Source organism: Oncorhynchus kisutch, linkage group LG22, assembly GCF_002021735.2.
Source record: "Oncorhynchus kisutch isolate 150728-3 linkage group LG22, Okis_V2, whole genome shotgun sequence".
Lineage (NCBI taxonomy): Eukaryota > Metazoa > Chordata > Actinopteri > Salmoniformes > Salmonidae > Oncorhynchus > Oncorhynchus kisutch.
In genome coordinates, this window is record NC_034195.2 from 55,628,129 (window position 1) to 55,646,082 (window position 17,954).

A 17,954-nucleotide genomic window follows, 5' to 3' on the forward strand; every position below is an offset into this window, starting at 1 on the left:
ATCTGCTGTACTGTCTATTGAATGTATCTGCTGTCGTCTCTATTGAATGTATCTGCTGTCGTCTCTATTGAATGTATCTGCTGTAGTCTCTATTGAATGTATCTGCTGTCGTCTCTATTGAATGTATCTGCTGTACTGTCTATTGAATGTATCTGCTGTACTGTCTATTGAATGTATCTGCTGTAGTCTCTATTGAATGTATCTGCTGTCGTCTCTATTGAATGTATCTGCTGTCGTCTCTAATGTATCTGCTGTAGTCTCTAATGTATCTGCTGTCGTCTCTAATGTATCTGCTGTAGTCTCTAATGTATCTGCTGTCGTCTCTATTGAATGTATCTGCTGTACTGTCTATTGAATGTATCTGCTGTCGTCTCTATTGAATGTATCTGCTGTCGTCTCTATTGAATGTATCTGCTGTAGTCTCTATTGAATGTATCTGCTGTAGTCTCTATTGAATGTATCTGCTGTCGTCTCTATTGAATGTATCTGCTGTAGTCTCTATTGAATGTATCTGCTGTCGTCTCTATTGAATGTATCTGCTGTATATGTGTGTCTTTTTATCTTCGTTTATATCAACTACGTCGACTTCCTAACGACTTTGGTATTGAATCTACATTGAATAGTATCTGCTGTGTACTGTACCTGTGAGTGGCAGGCTGAGAAAACGTTACTGGTGATGATGCTGCAGCGTTTCAGAGACCAGGACTGCCTGTATGATCTTAAAGTGCATGGGTTTTTTATGACATCAGCGTTGGGGCAACTGGGTGACACTTTCCAGCTGTTCCCAAACTCCAGAGCTTCAACAACCACTTCCTGGTTTCTGGACGTGAAGTCGTTCTTTCCATTACCATCGTAGTTTCCACACAGACCACACACTTGGCCCTGGAAGGAAATGAAACATTTAAAATAATAACTTGAAGTAGATAATAAAACGTCACATTGTTTTGTAAGCCAATGCAATTGCTAAACAAAGATACAGTGCAATCACTGGTTCAAAATGTCCTATTCTAGTCACTCACCTGGAAGGTAGAGCTGAGTTTGATGAACAGGCTATTCTTCTTGTCCCACATGAGGATCAGGCCATTTTCAGCCTCAACAACAACATAGAGACCGATAGAGTGGACCTGGTATGGTACGTCAACCCCGTTCTCTTGTTTGATCACTTTTACAGATTCATCTGCTAGTATGATCTCATTGCTCTGAAAGGCAGAAACAGAAAGTGTTCATTGCTAATGTAATACTAGTAGACAGGTTTACACTGGGGTGGTGCTGGATTTAACACTACCCAAGGTTACACTTTGGTGGTGCTTTGTTTTACACTATCCAGGGTAACACTGTGGTGGTGCTGGGTTTTACACTATCCAGGGTAACACTGTGGTGGTTCTGGGTTTTAAACTGTGGTGGTGCTGGGTTTTACACTGTGGTGCTGGGTTTTACACTATCCAGGGTAACACTGTGGTGGTGCTGGATTTAACACTACCCAGGGTTACACTGTGGTGGTGCTGGGTTTTACACCTAACCCAAACACATAGCTAACACTAACCCTAATACATAGCTAAACCTAACCCTAATACATAGCTAACCCTAACCCTAATACATAGCTAACCCTAACCCAAACACATAGCTAACACTAACCCTATCCCAAAAACATAGCTAACCCTAACACATAGCTAACCCTAACCCAAATACATAGCTAACCCTAACACATAGCTAACCCTAACACATAGCTAACCCTAACACAAATACATAGCTAAACCTAACCCAAAAACATAGCTAACCCTAACCCTAATACAAAGCTAACCCTAACCCTAACCACAATACATTGCTAACCCTAACCCTAATACATAGCTAACTCTAACCCTAATACATAGCTAACCCTAACCCAAATACATAGCTAACCCTAACCCTAACCCAAATACATAGCTAACCCTAACCCAAATACATAGCTAACCCTAACCCAAATACATAGCTAACCCTAACCCTAACCCAAATACATAGCTAACCCTAACCCAAATACATAGCTAACCCTAACCCTAATACATAGCTAACCCTAACCCAAATACATAGCTAACCCTAAACCAAATACATAGCTAACCCTAACCCTAATACATAGCGAACCCTAACCCAAGTACATAGCTAACCCTAACCCTAATACATAGCTAACCCTAATACATAGCTAACCCTAATACATAGCTAACCCTAACCCTAATACATAGCTAACCCTAACCCAAATACATAGCTAACCTTAACCCTAACCCAAATACATATCTAACACTAACCCTACTACATAGCTAACCCTAACCCTAACCCTAACCCTAACCCTAAACCTAATACATAGCTAAACCTAACCCTAATACATAGCAAACCCTAACCCTAATACATAGCAAACCCTAACCCTAATACATAGCTAACCCTAACCCTAATACATAGCTCACCCTAACCCAAGCACATAGCTAACCCTAACCCAAATACATAGCTAACCCTAACCAAAATACATAGCTAACCATAACCAAAATACATAGCTAACCCTAACCCAAACACATAGCTAACCCTAACCCTAATACATAGCTAACCCTAACCCCTAACCCAAATACATAGCTAACCCTAACCCTAATACATAGCTAACCCTAACCCAAGCACATAGCTAACCCTAACCCAAATACATAGCGAACCTTAACCCTAATACATAGCTAACCCTAACCCAAACACATAGCCAACCCTAACCCTAATACATAGCTAACCCTAACCCTAATACATAGCTAACCCTAACCCAAACACATAGCTAACCCTAACCCTAATACATAGCTAACCCTAACCCAAATACATAGCTAACCATAACCGTAATACATAGCTAACCCTAACCAAAATACATAGCTAACCCTAATACATAGCTAACCCTAACCCAAATACATAGCTAACACTAACCCTAATACAGAGCTAACCCTAAGCCTAATACATAGCTAACCCTAACAAAAATACATAGCTAACCCTAACCCCTAACCCAAATACATAGCTAACCCTAACCCGAAAACATAGCTAGCCCTAACCCAAACAAATAGCTAACCCTAACCCAAATACATAGCTAACCCTAACCCTAACCCAAACACATAGCTAACCCTAACCCTAATACATAGCTAACCCTAACCCTAATACATAGCTAACCATAACCAAAGTACATAGCTCACCCTAACCCAAACACATAGCTAACCCTAACCCTAATACATAGCTAACCCTAACCCCTAACCCAAATACATAGCTAACCCTAACCCTAATACATAGCTAACCCTAACCCTAATACATAGCTAAGCCTAACCCAAACACATAGCTAACCCTAACCCAAATACATAGCGAACCTTAACCCTAATACATAGCTAACCCTAACCCAAACACATGGCTAACCCTAACCCAAATACATAGCTAACCCTAACCCTAATACATAGCTAACCATAACCCAAATACATAGCTAACCATAACCCAAATACATAGCTAACCCTAATACATAGCTAACCCTAACCCCTAACCCTAATACATAGCTAACCCTAACCCAAATACATAGCTAACCCTAACCCTAATATATAGCTAACCCTAACCCAAATACATAGCTAACCATAACCAAAATACATAGCTAACCCTAATACATAGCTAACCCTAACCCCTAACCCTAATACATAGCTAACCCTAACCCAAATACATAGCTAACCCTAACCCTAATATATAACTAACCCTAACCCAAATACATAGCTAACCCTAACCCTAATAGATAGCTAACCCTAACCAAAATACATAGCTAACCATAACCAAAATACATAGCTAACCCTAATACATAGCTAACCCTAACCCCTAACCCAAATACATAGCTAACCCTAAGCCTAATATATAGCTAACCCTAACCCTAATACATAGCTCACCCTAACCCTAAGACATAGCTAACCCTAACCCAAATACATAGCTAACCCTAACCCTAATACATAGCTAACCCTAAACCAAACAAATAGCTAACCCTAACCCAAATACATAGCTAACCCTAACCCTAACCCTAATACAGAGCTAACCCTAAGCCTAATATATAGCTAACCCTAACCCTAATACATAGCTCACCCTAACCCTAAGACATAGCTAACCCTAACCCAAATACATAGCTAACCCTAACCCTAATACATAGCTAACCCTAAACCAAATACATAGCTAACCCTAACCCTAATACATAGCGAACCCTAACCCAAGTACATAGCTAACCCTAACCCTAATACATAGCTAACCCTAATACATAGCTAACCCTAACACATAGCTAACCCTAAACCTAATACATAGCTAAACCTAACCTTAATACATAGCAAACCCTAACCCAAATACATAGCAAACCCTAACCCTAATACATAGCTAACACTAACCCTAATACATAGCTCACCCTAACCCAAGCACATAGCTAACCCTAACCCAAATACATAGCTAACCCTAACCAAAATACATAGCTAACCCTAACCCTAATACAAAGCTAACCCTAACCCTAACCACAATACATTGCTAACCCTAACCCTAATACATAGCTAACTCTAACCCTAATACATAGCTAACCCTAACCCAAATACATAGCTAACCCTAACCCAAATACATAGCTAACCCTAACCCAAATACATAGCTAACCCTAACCCTAATACATAGCTAACCCTAACCCAAATACATAGCGAACCCTAACCCAAGTACATAGCTAACCCTAACCCTAATACATAGCTAACCCTAATACATAGCTAACCCTAACACATAGCTAACCCTAACCCTAATAAATAGCTAACCCTAACCCAAATACATAGCTAACCTTAACCCTAACCCAAATATATATCTAACACTAACCCTACTACATAGCTAACCCTAACCCTAACCCTAACCCTAACCCTAAACCCAAATACATAGCTAACCCTAACCCTAATATATAGCTAACCCTAACCCAAATACATAGCTAACCATAACCAAAATACATAGCTAACCCTAATACATAGCTAACCCTAACCCCTAACCCTAATACATAGCTAACCCTAACCCAAATACATAGCTAACCCTAACCCTAATATATAGCTAACCCTAACCCAAATACATAGCTAACCCTAACCCTAATAGATAGCTAACCCTAACCAAAATACATAGCTAACCATTACCAAAATACATAGCTAACCCTAATACATAGCTAACCCTAACCCCTAACCCAAATACATAGCTAGCCCTAACCCAAACAAATAGCTAACCCTAACCCAAATACATAGCTAACCCTAACCCTAACCCTAATACGGAGCTAACCCTAAGCCTAATATATAGCTAACCCTAACCCTAATACATAGCTCACCCTAACCCTAGGACATAGCTAACCCTAACCCAAATACATAGCTAACCCTAACCCTAATACATAGCTAACCCTAAACCAAATACATAGCTAACCCTAACCCTAATACATAGCGAACCCTAACCCAAGTACATAGCTAACCCTAACCCTAATACATAGCTAACCCTAATACATAGCTAACCCTAACACATAGCTAACCCTAACCCTAATACATAGCTAACCCTAACCCAAATACATAGCTAACCTTAACCCTAACCCAAATACATATCTAACACTAACCCTACTACATAGCTAACCCTAACCCTAACCCTAACCCTAATACATAGCTAACTCTAACCCTAATACATAGCTAACCCTAACCCTAACCCTAACCCTAATACATAGCTAACCCTAACCCTAATACATAGCTAACCCTAACCCTAATACATAGCTAACTCTAACCCTAATACATAGCTAACCCTAACCCAAATACATAGCTAACCCTAACCCAAGCACATAGCTAACCCTAACCCAAATACATAGCTAACCCTAACCAAAATACATAGCTAACCCTAACCCTAATACAAAGCTAACCCTAACCCTAACCACAATACATTGCTAACCCTAACCCTAATACATAGCTAACTCTAACCCTAATACATAGCTAACCCTAACCCAAATACATAGCTAACCCTAACCCAAATACATAGCTAACCCTAACCCAAATACATAGCTAACCCTAACCCTAATACATAGCTAACCCTAACCCAAATACATAGCGAACCCTAACCCAAGTACATAGCTAACCCTAACCCTAATACATAGCTAACCCTAATACATAGCTAACCCTAACACATAGCTAACCCTAACCCTAATACATAGCTAACCCTAACCCAAATACATAGCTAACCTTAACCCTAACCCAAATACATATCTAACACTAACCCTACTACATAGCTAACCCTAACCCTAACCCTAACCCTAAACCTAATACATAGCTAAACCTAACCCTAATACATAGCAAACCCTAACCCTAATACATAGCAAACCCTAACCCTAATACATAGCTAACCCTAACCCTAATACATAGCTCACCCTAACCCAAGCACATAGCTAACCCTAACCCAAATACATAGCTAACCCTAACCCAAATACATAGCTAACCATAACCAAAATACATAGCTAACCCTAATACATAGCTAACCCTAACCCAAACACATAGCTAACCCTAACCCTAATACATAGCTAACCCTAACCCCTAACCCAAATACATAGCTAACCCTAACCCTAATACATAGCTAACCCTAACCCAAGCACATAGCTAACCCTAACCCAAATACATAGCGAACCTTAACCCTAATACATAGCTAACCCTAACCCAAACACATAGCCAACCCTAACCCTAATACATAGCTAGCCCTAACCCTAATACATAGCTAACCCTAACCCAAATACATAGCTAACCATAACCGTAATACATAGCTAACCCTAACCAAAATACATAGCTAACCCTAATACATAGCTAGCCCTAACCCAAACAAATAGCTAACCCTAACCCAAATACATAGCTAACACTAACCCTAATACAGAGCTAACCCTAAGCCTAATACATAGCTAACCCTAACCAAAATACATAGCTAACCCTAATACATAGCTAGCCCTAACCCAAACAAATAGCTAACCCTAACCCAAATACATAGCTAACACTAACCCTAATACAGAGCTAACCCTAAGCCTAATACATAGCTAACACTAACCCAAATACATAGCTAACCCTAACCCGAAAACATAGCTAGCCCTAACCCAAACAAATAGCTAACCCTAACCCAAATCCATAGCTAACCCTAACCCTAACCCAAATACATAGCTAAACCTAACCCTAATACATAGCTAACCCTAACCCTAATACATAGCTAACCATAACCAAAATACATAGCTCACCCTAACCCAAACACATAGCTAACCCTAACCCTAATACATAGCTAACCCTAACCCCTAACCCAAATACATAGCTAACCCTAACCCTAATACATAGCTAACCCTAACCCTAATACATAGCTAAGCCTAACCCAAACACATAGCTAACCCTAACCCAAATACATAGCGAACCTTAACCCTAATACATAGCTAACCCTAACCCAAACACATGGCTAACCCTAACCCAAATACATAGCTAACCCTAACCCTAATACATAGCTAACCATAACCCAAATACATAGCTAACCATAACCAAAATACATAGCTAACCCTAATACATAGCTAACCCTAACCCCTAACCCTAATACATAGCTAACCCTAACCCAAATACATAGCTAACCCTAACCCTAATATATAGCTAACCCTAACCCAAATACATAGCTAACCATAACCAAAATACATAGCTAACCCTAATACATAGCTAACCCTAACCCCTAACCCTAATACATAGCTAACCCTAACCCAAATACATAGCTAACCCTAACCCTAATATATAACTAACCCTAACCCAAATACATAGCTAACCCTAACCCTAATAGATAGCTAACCCTAACCAAAATACATAGCTAACCATAACCAAAATACATAGCTAACCCTAATACATAGCTAACCCTAACCCCTAACCCAAATACATAGCTAGCCCTAACCCAAACAAATAGCTAACCCTAACCCAAATACATAGCTAACCCTAACCCTAACCCTAAGCCTAATATATAGCTAACCCTAACCCTAATACATAGCTCACCCTAACCCTAAGACATAGCTAACCCTAACCCAAATACATAGCTAACCCTAACCCTAATACATAGCTAACCCTAAACCAAATACATAGCTAACCCTAACCCTAATACATAGCGAACCCTAACCCAAGTACATAGCTAACCCTAACCCTAATACATAGCTAACCCTAATACATAGCTAACCCTAACACATAGCTAACCCTAACCCTAATACATAGCTAACCCTAACCCAAATACATAGCTAACCTTAACCCTAACCCAAATACATATCTAACACTAACCCTACTACATAGCTAACCCTAACCCTAACCCTAAACCTAATACATAGCTAAACCTAACCCTAATACATAGCAAACCCTAACCCTAATACATAGCAAACCCTAACCCTAATACATAGCTAACACTAACCCTAATACATAGCTCACCCTAACCCAAGCACATAGCTAACCCTAACCCAAATACATAGCTAACCCTAACCAAAATACATAGCTAACCCTAATACATAGCTAACCCTAACCCAAACACATAGCTAACCCTAACCCCTAACCCAAATACATAGCTAACCCTAACCCTAATACATAGCTAACCCTAACCCAAGCACATAGCTAACCCTAACCCAAATACATAGCGAACCTTAACCCTAATACATAGCTAACCCTAACCCAAACACATAGCCAACCCTAACCGAAATACATAGCTAACCCTAACCCTAACCCTAATACATAGCTAACCCTAACCCTAATACATAGCTAACCCTAACCCAAATACATAGCTAACCATAACCGTAATACATAGCTAACCCTAACCAAAATACATAGCTAACCCTAATACATAGCTAACCCTAACCCCTAACCCAAATACATAGCTAACCCTAACCCGAAAACATAGCTAGCCCTAACCCAAACAAATAGCTAACCCTAACCCAAATACATAGCTAACACTAACCCTAATACAGAGCTAACCCTAAGCCTAATACATAGCTAACCCTAACCCCTAACCCAAATACATAGCTAACCCTAACCCGAAAACATAGCTAGCCCTAACCCAAACAAATAGCTAACCCTAACCCAAATACATAGCTAACCCTAACCCTAACCCAAATACATAGCTAACCCTAACCCTAATACATAGCTAACCCTAACCCTAATACGTAGCTAACCATAACCAAAATACATAGCTCACCCTAACCCCTAACCCAAACACATAGCTAACCCTAACCCTAATACATAGCTAACCCTAACCCAAACACATAGCTAACCCTAACCCTAATACATAGCTAACCCTAACCCCTAACCCAAATACATAGCTAACCCTAACCCTAATACATAGCTAACCCTAACCCTAATACATAGCTAAGCCTAACCCAAACACATAGCTAACCCTAACCCAAATACATAGCGAACCTTAACCCTAATACATAGCTAACCCTAACCCAAACACATAGCTAACCCTAACCCAAATACATAGCTAACCCTAACCCTAATACATAGCTAACCCTAACCCAAATACACAGCTAACCATAACCAAAATACATAGCTAACCCTAACCCAAACACATAGCTAACCCTAACCCAAATACATAGCTAACCATAACCAAAATATATAGCTAACCCTAATACATAGCTAACCCTAACCCCTAACCCTAATACATAGCTAACCCTAACCCAAATACATAGCTAACCCTAACCCTAATATATAGCTAACCCTAACCCAAATACATAGCTAACCCTAACCCTAATAGATAGCTAACCCTAACCAAAATACATAGCTAACCATAACCAAAATACATAGCTAACCCTAATACATAGCTAACCCTAACCCCTAACCCAAATACATAGCTAGCCCTAACCCAAACAAATAGCTAACCCTAACCCAAATACATAGCTAACCCTAACCCAAATACATAGCTAACCCTAACCCAAATACATAGCTTACCCTAACCCAAATACATAGCTAACCCTAACACATAGCTAACCCTAACCCTAATATATAGCTAACCCCAACCCAAATACATAGCTAAACCTAACCCAAATACATAGCTAACCCGAACCCTAATACAAAGCTAACCCTAACCAAAATACATTGCTAACCCTAACCCTAATACATAGCTAACTCTAACCCTAATACATAGCTAACCCTAACCCAAACACATAGCTAACCCTAACCCAAATACATAGCTAACCCTAACCCTAACCCTAATACATAGCTAATCCTAACCCAAATAAACAGATAACCCTCACCCTAATACATAGCTTACCCTAACCCTAATACATAGCTAACCCTAACCCTTATACATAGCTAACCCTAACCCAAACACATAGGGGTGGATTTTTGTGCCGCTATCAAATCTGCCCGAGAATTATTCAGACACTTCGTCAGACAGCCCTGTCAATCTAGTGTGCTAACAAAACGCATGGAGGGGACGAGATAAGTGCATCCAGAGTTCAGCATGCAATTACACTCACAGCCACCGGGGTCGACATTGAGTCAAATGTCCAGACTTGTCTATTGTACCTTTAATGCATGTCTGAAGCCGTTTATGAACAGTAGTTCCTACCCCCAAGAAGAGCTTGATGGCCTTGGAACAGGTGGTGCCGGTGGTTCCACAGGGAATGTTCTCTGTGATCACTCTAAAGGTACCGTTTGGATTGTTGCTGCAGTAGTCCTGCAGGATGTTTTCAAATTCACAATCAGAAAACATCTTAGTTATTATTATTACCTCATCTTAATCATAATTAGAAAATATGTGCATCATACATAATGTAGAGGTTTTAATAAAAATACAAAGAAAATCATGAATCATCAATTAGTGCCCTACCTGAGTAAGAATGTATTCACAATCTCCATTGAAAGTGAACCTTTCCTCATCAAAAGTGATGAAATGCCCATCTCCATATATGGCACACATCCCATCACACTGCTTATTGGTACACTGCCATTTTCTGCCTTCACAAGTGCTACAATGATGCAAACATAATCACATGGGAAGATTTTAGAGGGAAGCATTTGACATATCCAAAGAAGAAGAAGAGGGATAGAAGTTGATTTTACCAGGTATTGCAGTCTACTTTGAGCACATGTCCAGGTTGGTAATAGACTCCATTGTGAGAACAGGGACATAGGTCTTCCTTGATGCATCCTCCGTTTCCATCAGACAGCAGACCATCAGGACATACACAGCCTGACAGACACTCTGCACTGATCTATAACACAATGAATCAGGGAAGGACTGACATGAATTTAAGTTGGACTTTATGTGCCTAAATGTCCCTCCAACCTCCAGGGTATAAGATGTGGACTTTATGTGCCTAAATGTCCCTCCTCCCACCAGGGTATAAGATGTGGACATTATGTGCCTGAATGTCCCTCCACCCTCCAGGGTATAAGTTGTGGACATTATGTGCCTGAATGTCCCTCCACCCTCCAGTGTATAAGATGTGGACATTATGTGCCTGAATGTCCCTCCACCCTCCAGGGTATAAGTTGTGGACATTATGTGCCCGAATGTCTCTCCAACCTCCAGGGGTATAAGATGTGGACATTATGTGCCTGAATGTCCCTCCACCCTCCAGGGTATAAGATGTGGACAATATTTGTCAAATGGATCAATTGATCAAGTGTTTGAAAAGACACAAGGATGACTTTTAAAGATGATTTCTTTGATGTTCATGGAGATCAGGTTCTCCGTAAACGTTACAGTCTGCTCAAACAGAAACCCTTTAAAAAGTCAATCTCATCTGAGGATATCGTTTGGATCCTGGGCCAGGTAAATAAATAATTTGATCAATCTGACACTGTGGCAACATAACATCGCTGACAACGCTAGTCCGACCAATCGGATTCCACGCTTCAAGAATGCTTCGAACTGTGGACTGGGATATGTTACGCATGGCGGCGAACAACAACATTGACGAATACGCTGATTCGGTATGCGAGTTTATTAACAAGTGCATCGGTGATGTTGTACCCACAGCGTCTATTAAAACATTCCCCAACCAGAAACCGTGGATTGATAGCAGCATTCACGCAAAACTGAACCGTGAACAACTGCTTTTAACCAGGGCAAGGTGACAGGAAACATGACCGAATACAAACAGTGTAGCTATTCCCTCCGCAAGTCAATCAAACAAGCTAAGCTCACTATAGAGACAAAGTGGAGTCGCAATTCAACGGCTCAAACACGAGAGGTATGTGGCAGGGTCTACAGTCAATCTACAAAAGAAAAACCAGCCCCGTCGCGGATCACGATGCCTTGCTCCCAGACAGACTTAACTACTTTATTGCTCGCTTTGAGGACCATACAGTGCCACTGACACATCCCGCTACCAAAACATCTCCTTTACTGCATGTAGCCAATGTGAGTAAAACATTTAAACGTGTTAACCCTCGCAAGGCTGCAGGCCCAGACAGAATCCCCAGCCGCGTCCTCACTGCATGCGCAGACTAGCTGGCTGGTGTGTTTACAGACATATTCAATCAATCCTTATCCCAGTCTGCTGTCCCCACATGCTTCAAGAGGGCCACCATTGTACCTGTTCCCAAGAAAGCTAAGGTAACTGAGCTAAATGACTAACGCCCTGTAGCACTCACTTCCGTCATCATGAAGTGCTTTGAGAGACTAGTCAAAGACCATATCACCTCCACCCTACCTGACACCCTAGACCCACTCCAATTTGCTTACAGCCCCAATAGGTCCACAGACGACGCAATCGCCATCATACTGCACACTGCCCTAACCCATCTGGACAAGAGGAATACCTATGTAAGAATGCTGTTCATCGATTACAGCTCAGCATTTAACACCATAGTACCCTCCAAACTCGTCACTAAGCTCGAAACCCCGGGTCTCGACCCCACCCTGTGTAAACTGGGTCCTGGACTTCCTGATGGGCCGCCCCCAGGTGGTGAGGGTAGGTAACAACATCTCCACCCTGCTGATCCTCAACATGGTGCTTTCTCTGCCCTCTCCTTTACTCCCTGTTCACCCACGACTGTGAGGGCATGAACACCTCCAACTCAATCATCAAGTTTGCAGACGACACTACAGTGGTAGGCTTGATTACCAACAACGACAAGATGGCCTACAGGGAGGAGATGAGGGCCCTCGGAATGTGGTGTCAGGAAAATAACCTCACACTAAATGTTAACAAAACAAAGGAGATGATTGTGGACTTCAGAGGTAGCAGCCCCCTATCTACATTGACGGGACAGTAGTGGAGAGGGTGGAGAGTTTTAAGTTCCTCGGCGTACACATCACGGACAAACTGAAATGGTCCACCCACACAGACAGCGTGGTGAAGAAGGCGCAGCAGCGCCTCTTCAACCTCAGGAGGCTGAAGAAATTTGGCACCAAAAATACTCACAAACTTTTACAGACGCACAATCGAGAGCATCCTGTCGGGCTGTATCGCCGCCTGGTGCGGCAGCTGCTCCGCTCATAACCGGAAGGCTCTCCAGAGGGTAGTGAGGTCTGCACAAAGCATCACCGGGTGCAAACTACCTGCCCTCCAGGACACCTACACCACCCAATGTCACAGGAAGGCCATGAAGATCATCAAGGACAACAACCACCCGAGCCACTGCCTGTTCACCTCGCTACCATTCAGAAGGCAAGGTCAGTACAGGTGCATCAAAGTGAGGACCGAGAGTCTGAAAAACAGCTTCTATCTCAAGGCCATCACAGGACTGTTAAACAGCCATCACTAACATTGAGTGCCTGCTGCCAATATACTGACTCAACTCTAGCTACTTTAATAACTGGAAAAATTTATCGAAAATGATGTAAAAAATGTAACACTAGACACTTTAAACAATGCCACATAATATAATGTTTACATACCCTACATTACTCATCTCATATGTATACTGTACTCAATACCCTCTACTGCATCTTGCCATCTTGATGTAATGTTTGACAAGCCACTTCAAACAATGCCACTTTATATAATGTTCTCATACCCTACATTACTCATCTCATATGTATATACTGTACTCTGTACCATCTACTACATCTTGCCTATGCCGTTCGGCCATCACTCATTTGAATGTTTTTATTAAAACGTGTTGCAATGCATGTTTTTGTTAACGTGTTGTGAGGCATGTTTGTTATTTTATTTTATTTTTTACCTTTATTTTACCAGGCAAGTCAGTTAAGAACAAATTCTTATTTTCAATGACGGCCTAGGAACAGTGAGTTAACTGCCTGTTCAAGGGCAGAACGACAGATTTTGTACCTTGTCAGCTCGGGGATTTGAATTTGCAACCTTTCGGTTACTAGTCCAATGCTCTAACCACTAGGCTACACTGCCGCCCCAACGTGTTGTAAGGCATGTTTTTATTAATGTGTTGTAAGGCATGTTTTTATTAACGTGTTGTAAGGCATGTTTTTATTAACGTGTTGCATGTTTTATTAACGTGTTGTAAGGCATGTTTTTATTAACGTGTTGTAAGGCATGTTTTTATTAACGTGTTGTAAGGCATGTTTTATTAACGTGTTGTAAGACATGTTTTTATTAACGTGTTGTAAGACATGTTTTTATTAACGTGTTGTAAGGCATGTTTTTATTAACGTGTTGTAAGGCATGTTTTATTAACGTGTTGTAAGACATGTTTTTATTAACGTGTTGTAAGACATGTTTTTATTAACGTGTTGTAAGGCATGTTTTTATTAACGTGTTGTAAGGCATGTTTTATTAACGTGTTGTAAGGCATGTTTTATTAACGTGTTGTAAGGCATGTTTTATTCATGTTTTTATTAACGTGTTGTAAGGCATGTTTTTATTAACGTGTTGTAAGACATGTTTTTATTAACGTGTTGTAAGGCATGTTTTATTAACGTGTTGTAAGGCATGTTTTATTCATGTTTTTATTAACGTGTTGTAAGGCATGTTTTTATTAACGTGTTGTAAGACATGTTTTTATTAACGTGTTGTAAGGCATGTTTTATTAACGTGTTGTAAGACATGTTTTTATTAATGTGTTGTAAGGCATGTTTTTATTAACGTGTTGTAAGGCATGTTTTATTAACGTGTTGTAAGGCATGTTTTTATTAACGTGTTGTAAGGCATGTTATTATTAACGTGTTGTAAGGCATGTTTTATTAACGTGTTGTAAGGCATGTTTTTATTAACGTGTTGTAAGACATGTTTTTATTAACGTGTTGTAAGACATGTTTTTATTAACGTGTTGTAAGACATGTTTTTATTAACGTGTTGTAAGACATGTTTTTATTAACGTGTTGTAAGACATGTTATTATTAACGTGTTGTAAGACATGTTTTTATTAACGTGTTGTAAGGCATGTTTTTATTAACGTGTTGTAAGGCATGTTTTATTAACGTGTTGTAAGGCATGTTTTTATTAACGTGTTGTAAGGCATGTTTTATTAACGTGTTGTAAGACATGTTTTTATTAACGTGTTGTAAGGCATGTTTTATTAACGTGTTGTAAGGCATGTTTTATTAACGTGTTGTAAGGCATGTTTTATTAACGTGTTGTAAGACATGTTTTTATTAACGTGTTGTAAGGCATGTCCCATTGTAGACTTACACAGTGACTGTCTAGTGTTTGACAGCTCTTCTGGCACTCTGAGCCCTTGGCTCCGGGCCCTGCACTAGAACAGTTGAAGAAACCCATTGGTTCTTCACAGGCTGTAGGGAACAAACATAGGCTTTATAGGTTAGCAGGGATTAAACTACAGAGTCTTGGTTGTGAAGTGATATGCTGTATTTCAGAGTGCTCACATAAATGTTGTTGTTCTCCAGTACAGCTTAATTTCCCATCTCTGCAAGAGCTGGGTGGTTAAGAGGGATACAAGAGGAGGGGGTAAGCATGGTTTAACATGCCTCTTGAAGCAAACCACGACTTCAGAAGAAGACAGTCGATTTCTAAATATTTTAATAGAGCCACAACAGAGAAGACCATCAGATTTTCAGAGACATTCATTCACATGCCAACCAAGTCCTCACCAAGTAGCCCCATAGATCCTGGTGACCTCTCCAGGGGGCACTACTGTGCCTCCATTGTAGCAGGAGCAGCGTGAGGCAGGGACACACTCTCCCTGGTCATTCAGGTAGGTTCCCTCGGCACAGCCACAGCCGTCCACAGACACATGGTCTAACTGTTCAATTCAATTAAAAATGTTTTATCCATGAGGGGAAATTACTTTGGGCATGTCTGCAACAGCAACAACATCCACAACAACAAGAAGATACACAACAACATGACAACAACAACAACAAAGACAAGAACAACATACACAACTACTACAACACAGCAACAACAAGACAAAAACAACATACACAACAAGACATTAATAAAATGAATAATAATAATAATAATATTAAATAAGTAACATGAATAGAAATGAGATGTCCATGTAAATGTACCTGGCAGGTGAAGTCTGTCTGGCTCAGTGAACGACAGGTACGGTCACAGCTGGTCATGGTGTAGTCATAGACCATCGTGTCAGGGCAGCTGGAGGAGTACTTCCCTGTGGAAAACAGTATGGTGATTCATCATTTAATTATATGTTTTGGGGTATTTTGTTTTTAAATAAGAGGGTAAATACGCCATCTTGATCCAAGATGAAGACGTGTTTTGTTCGTGTCTCGTGTACTTTTGTATTTTTCGTATTTTTTGTATATATATTTCAACTTTATTTTCTCTTTTCGATTTTTAATTTGATTAAACCTTCCGGTAACCTGCCTCACCCAATGTGATATGGCATCACTATTATTTAAAAAAATATATTATAATTTTAGAACACATTCAAGAACCTCCAGAAGCTAACCAGCTAATTAGCTAGAAGCTATTTAGTCATTGTTAGCTACTGCTAGGACTTTTACCTTCTGCACAGATACCAGCCCAGAATCGAACTGTCTCTCCACAACAATGCCGGATTCCTGCCGTAATCCCTGGACAACTACTTCTGATCTTCACAGCTAGCTTGCAGCTAGCTAGCTCACAGCTAGCATGCACCCACCGTGGCACCCAGTACCGAAGCTATCCCTGAGGCCCACCTCCCGGCCTACTCAGCTGTTCACCCGAACCCCACTCATACACGGCTAGAGCCCAATACTCCACCGGATCCTTGCTGTAAACTCTGGACCTTGGCACCGGATCACCACTGCTACCGATTGGCTATAGTGGCTAACGCCACTGCCACGAAGCTAGCATCAGTTAGCCGTGAGCCAGGCACATCTCCCGGCCAGCAAACTAAATTCTACAATACCTCTTTCGCCATCTGGCTTGGATTCTCTGTCGACACGGCCCCCTGCCGCACCACCACGACTGGTCTGCCGACGAATACTCCATCTGCTGTGCCTTCGACCGGCCTCCGTCGGAGCAGACGCTCCTACTAGCCCCTTGCTACTAACTTTAAACGCTGTGTCGCTAGTGTAGTGGCGGCTTCCCTGTTCCATCTACTGCTGCCCTCTGGACACTATGATCACTTGGCTACATAGCTGATGCCTGCTGGACTGTCCATTAATCACGGTACTCCATTCTGTTTATTGATTTTTTATCTGTCGGCCCCAGCCACGAACTCAACTCTTCACTCTGTGTGAAGTTAATCCGACCCTCTCTGCCTAGTCATCGCCATTTTACCTGCTGTTGTTATGTTAGCTGATTAGCTGTTGTTGTCTCACCTGTTGTTTTAGCTAGCTCTCCCAATCAACACCTGCGATTACTTTATGCCTCGCTGTATGTCTCTGTCAAATGTCAACATGCCTTGTATGCTGTTGTTCAGGTTAGTTATCATTGTTTTAGTTTACAATGGAGCCCCTAGTTTCACTCTTCATACCTCTGATACCTCCTTTGTACCACCTCCCACACATGCGGTGACCTCACCCATTACAACCAGCATGTCCAGAGATACAACCTCTCTTATCATCACCCAGTGCCTGGGCTTACCTCCGCTGTACCT

General features: G+C 41.0%; 1 protein-coding gene across 1 annotated transcript in view; it reads right to left on the reverse strand.

The window, feature by feature from the left end:
• The window catches only part of LOC109883419 (mucin-5B), an 83,238-nt gene that overhangs the window by 35,719 nt on the left and 29,565 nt on the right, over positions 1-17,954 (reverse strand). Inside the window, exons 18-26 of the mRNA XM_031801522.1 lie at positions 16,417-16,520; positions 15,997-16,148; positions 15,772-15,821; positions 15,578-15,678; positions 11,082-11,233; positions 10,849-10,987; positions 10,588-10,695; positions 1,020-1,199; positions 643-882 (exon numbers count right to left, since the gene is read on the reverse strand). Of these exons, the coding sequence (XP_031657382.1) occupies positions 643-882; positions 1,020-1,199; positions 10,588-10,695; positions 10,849-10,987; positions 11,082-11,233; positions 15,578-15,678; positions 15,772-15,821; positions 15,997-16,148; positions 16,417-16,520 (1,226 nt within the window). The remainder of the gene's footprint in view (positions 1-642; positions 883-1,019; positions 1,200-10,587; positions 10,696-10,848; positions 10,988-11,081; positions 11,234-15,577; positions 15,679-15,771; positions 15,822-15,996; positions 16,149-16,416; positions 16,521-17,954) is intronic.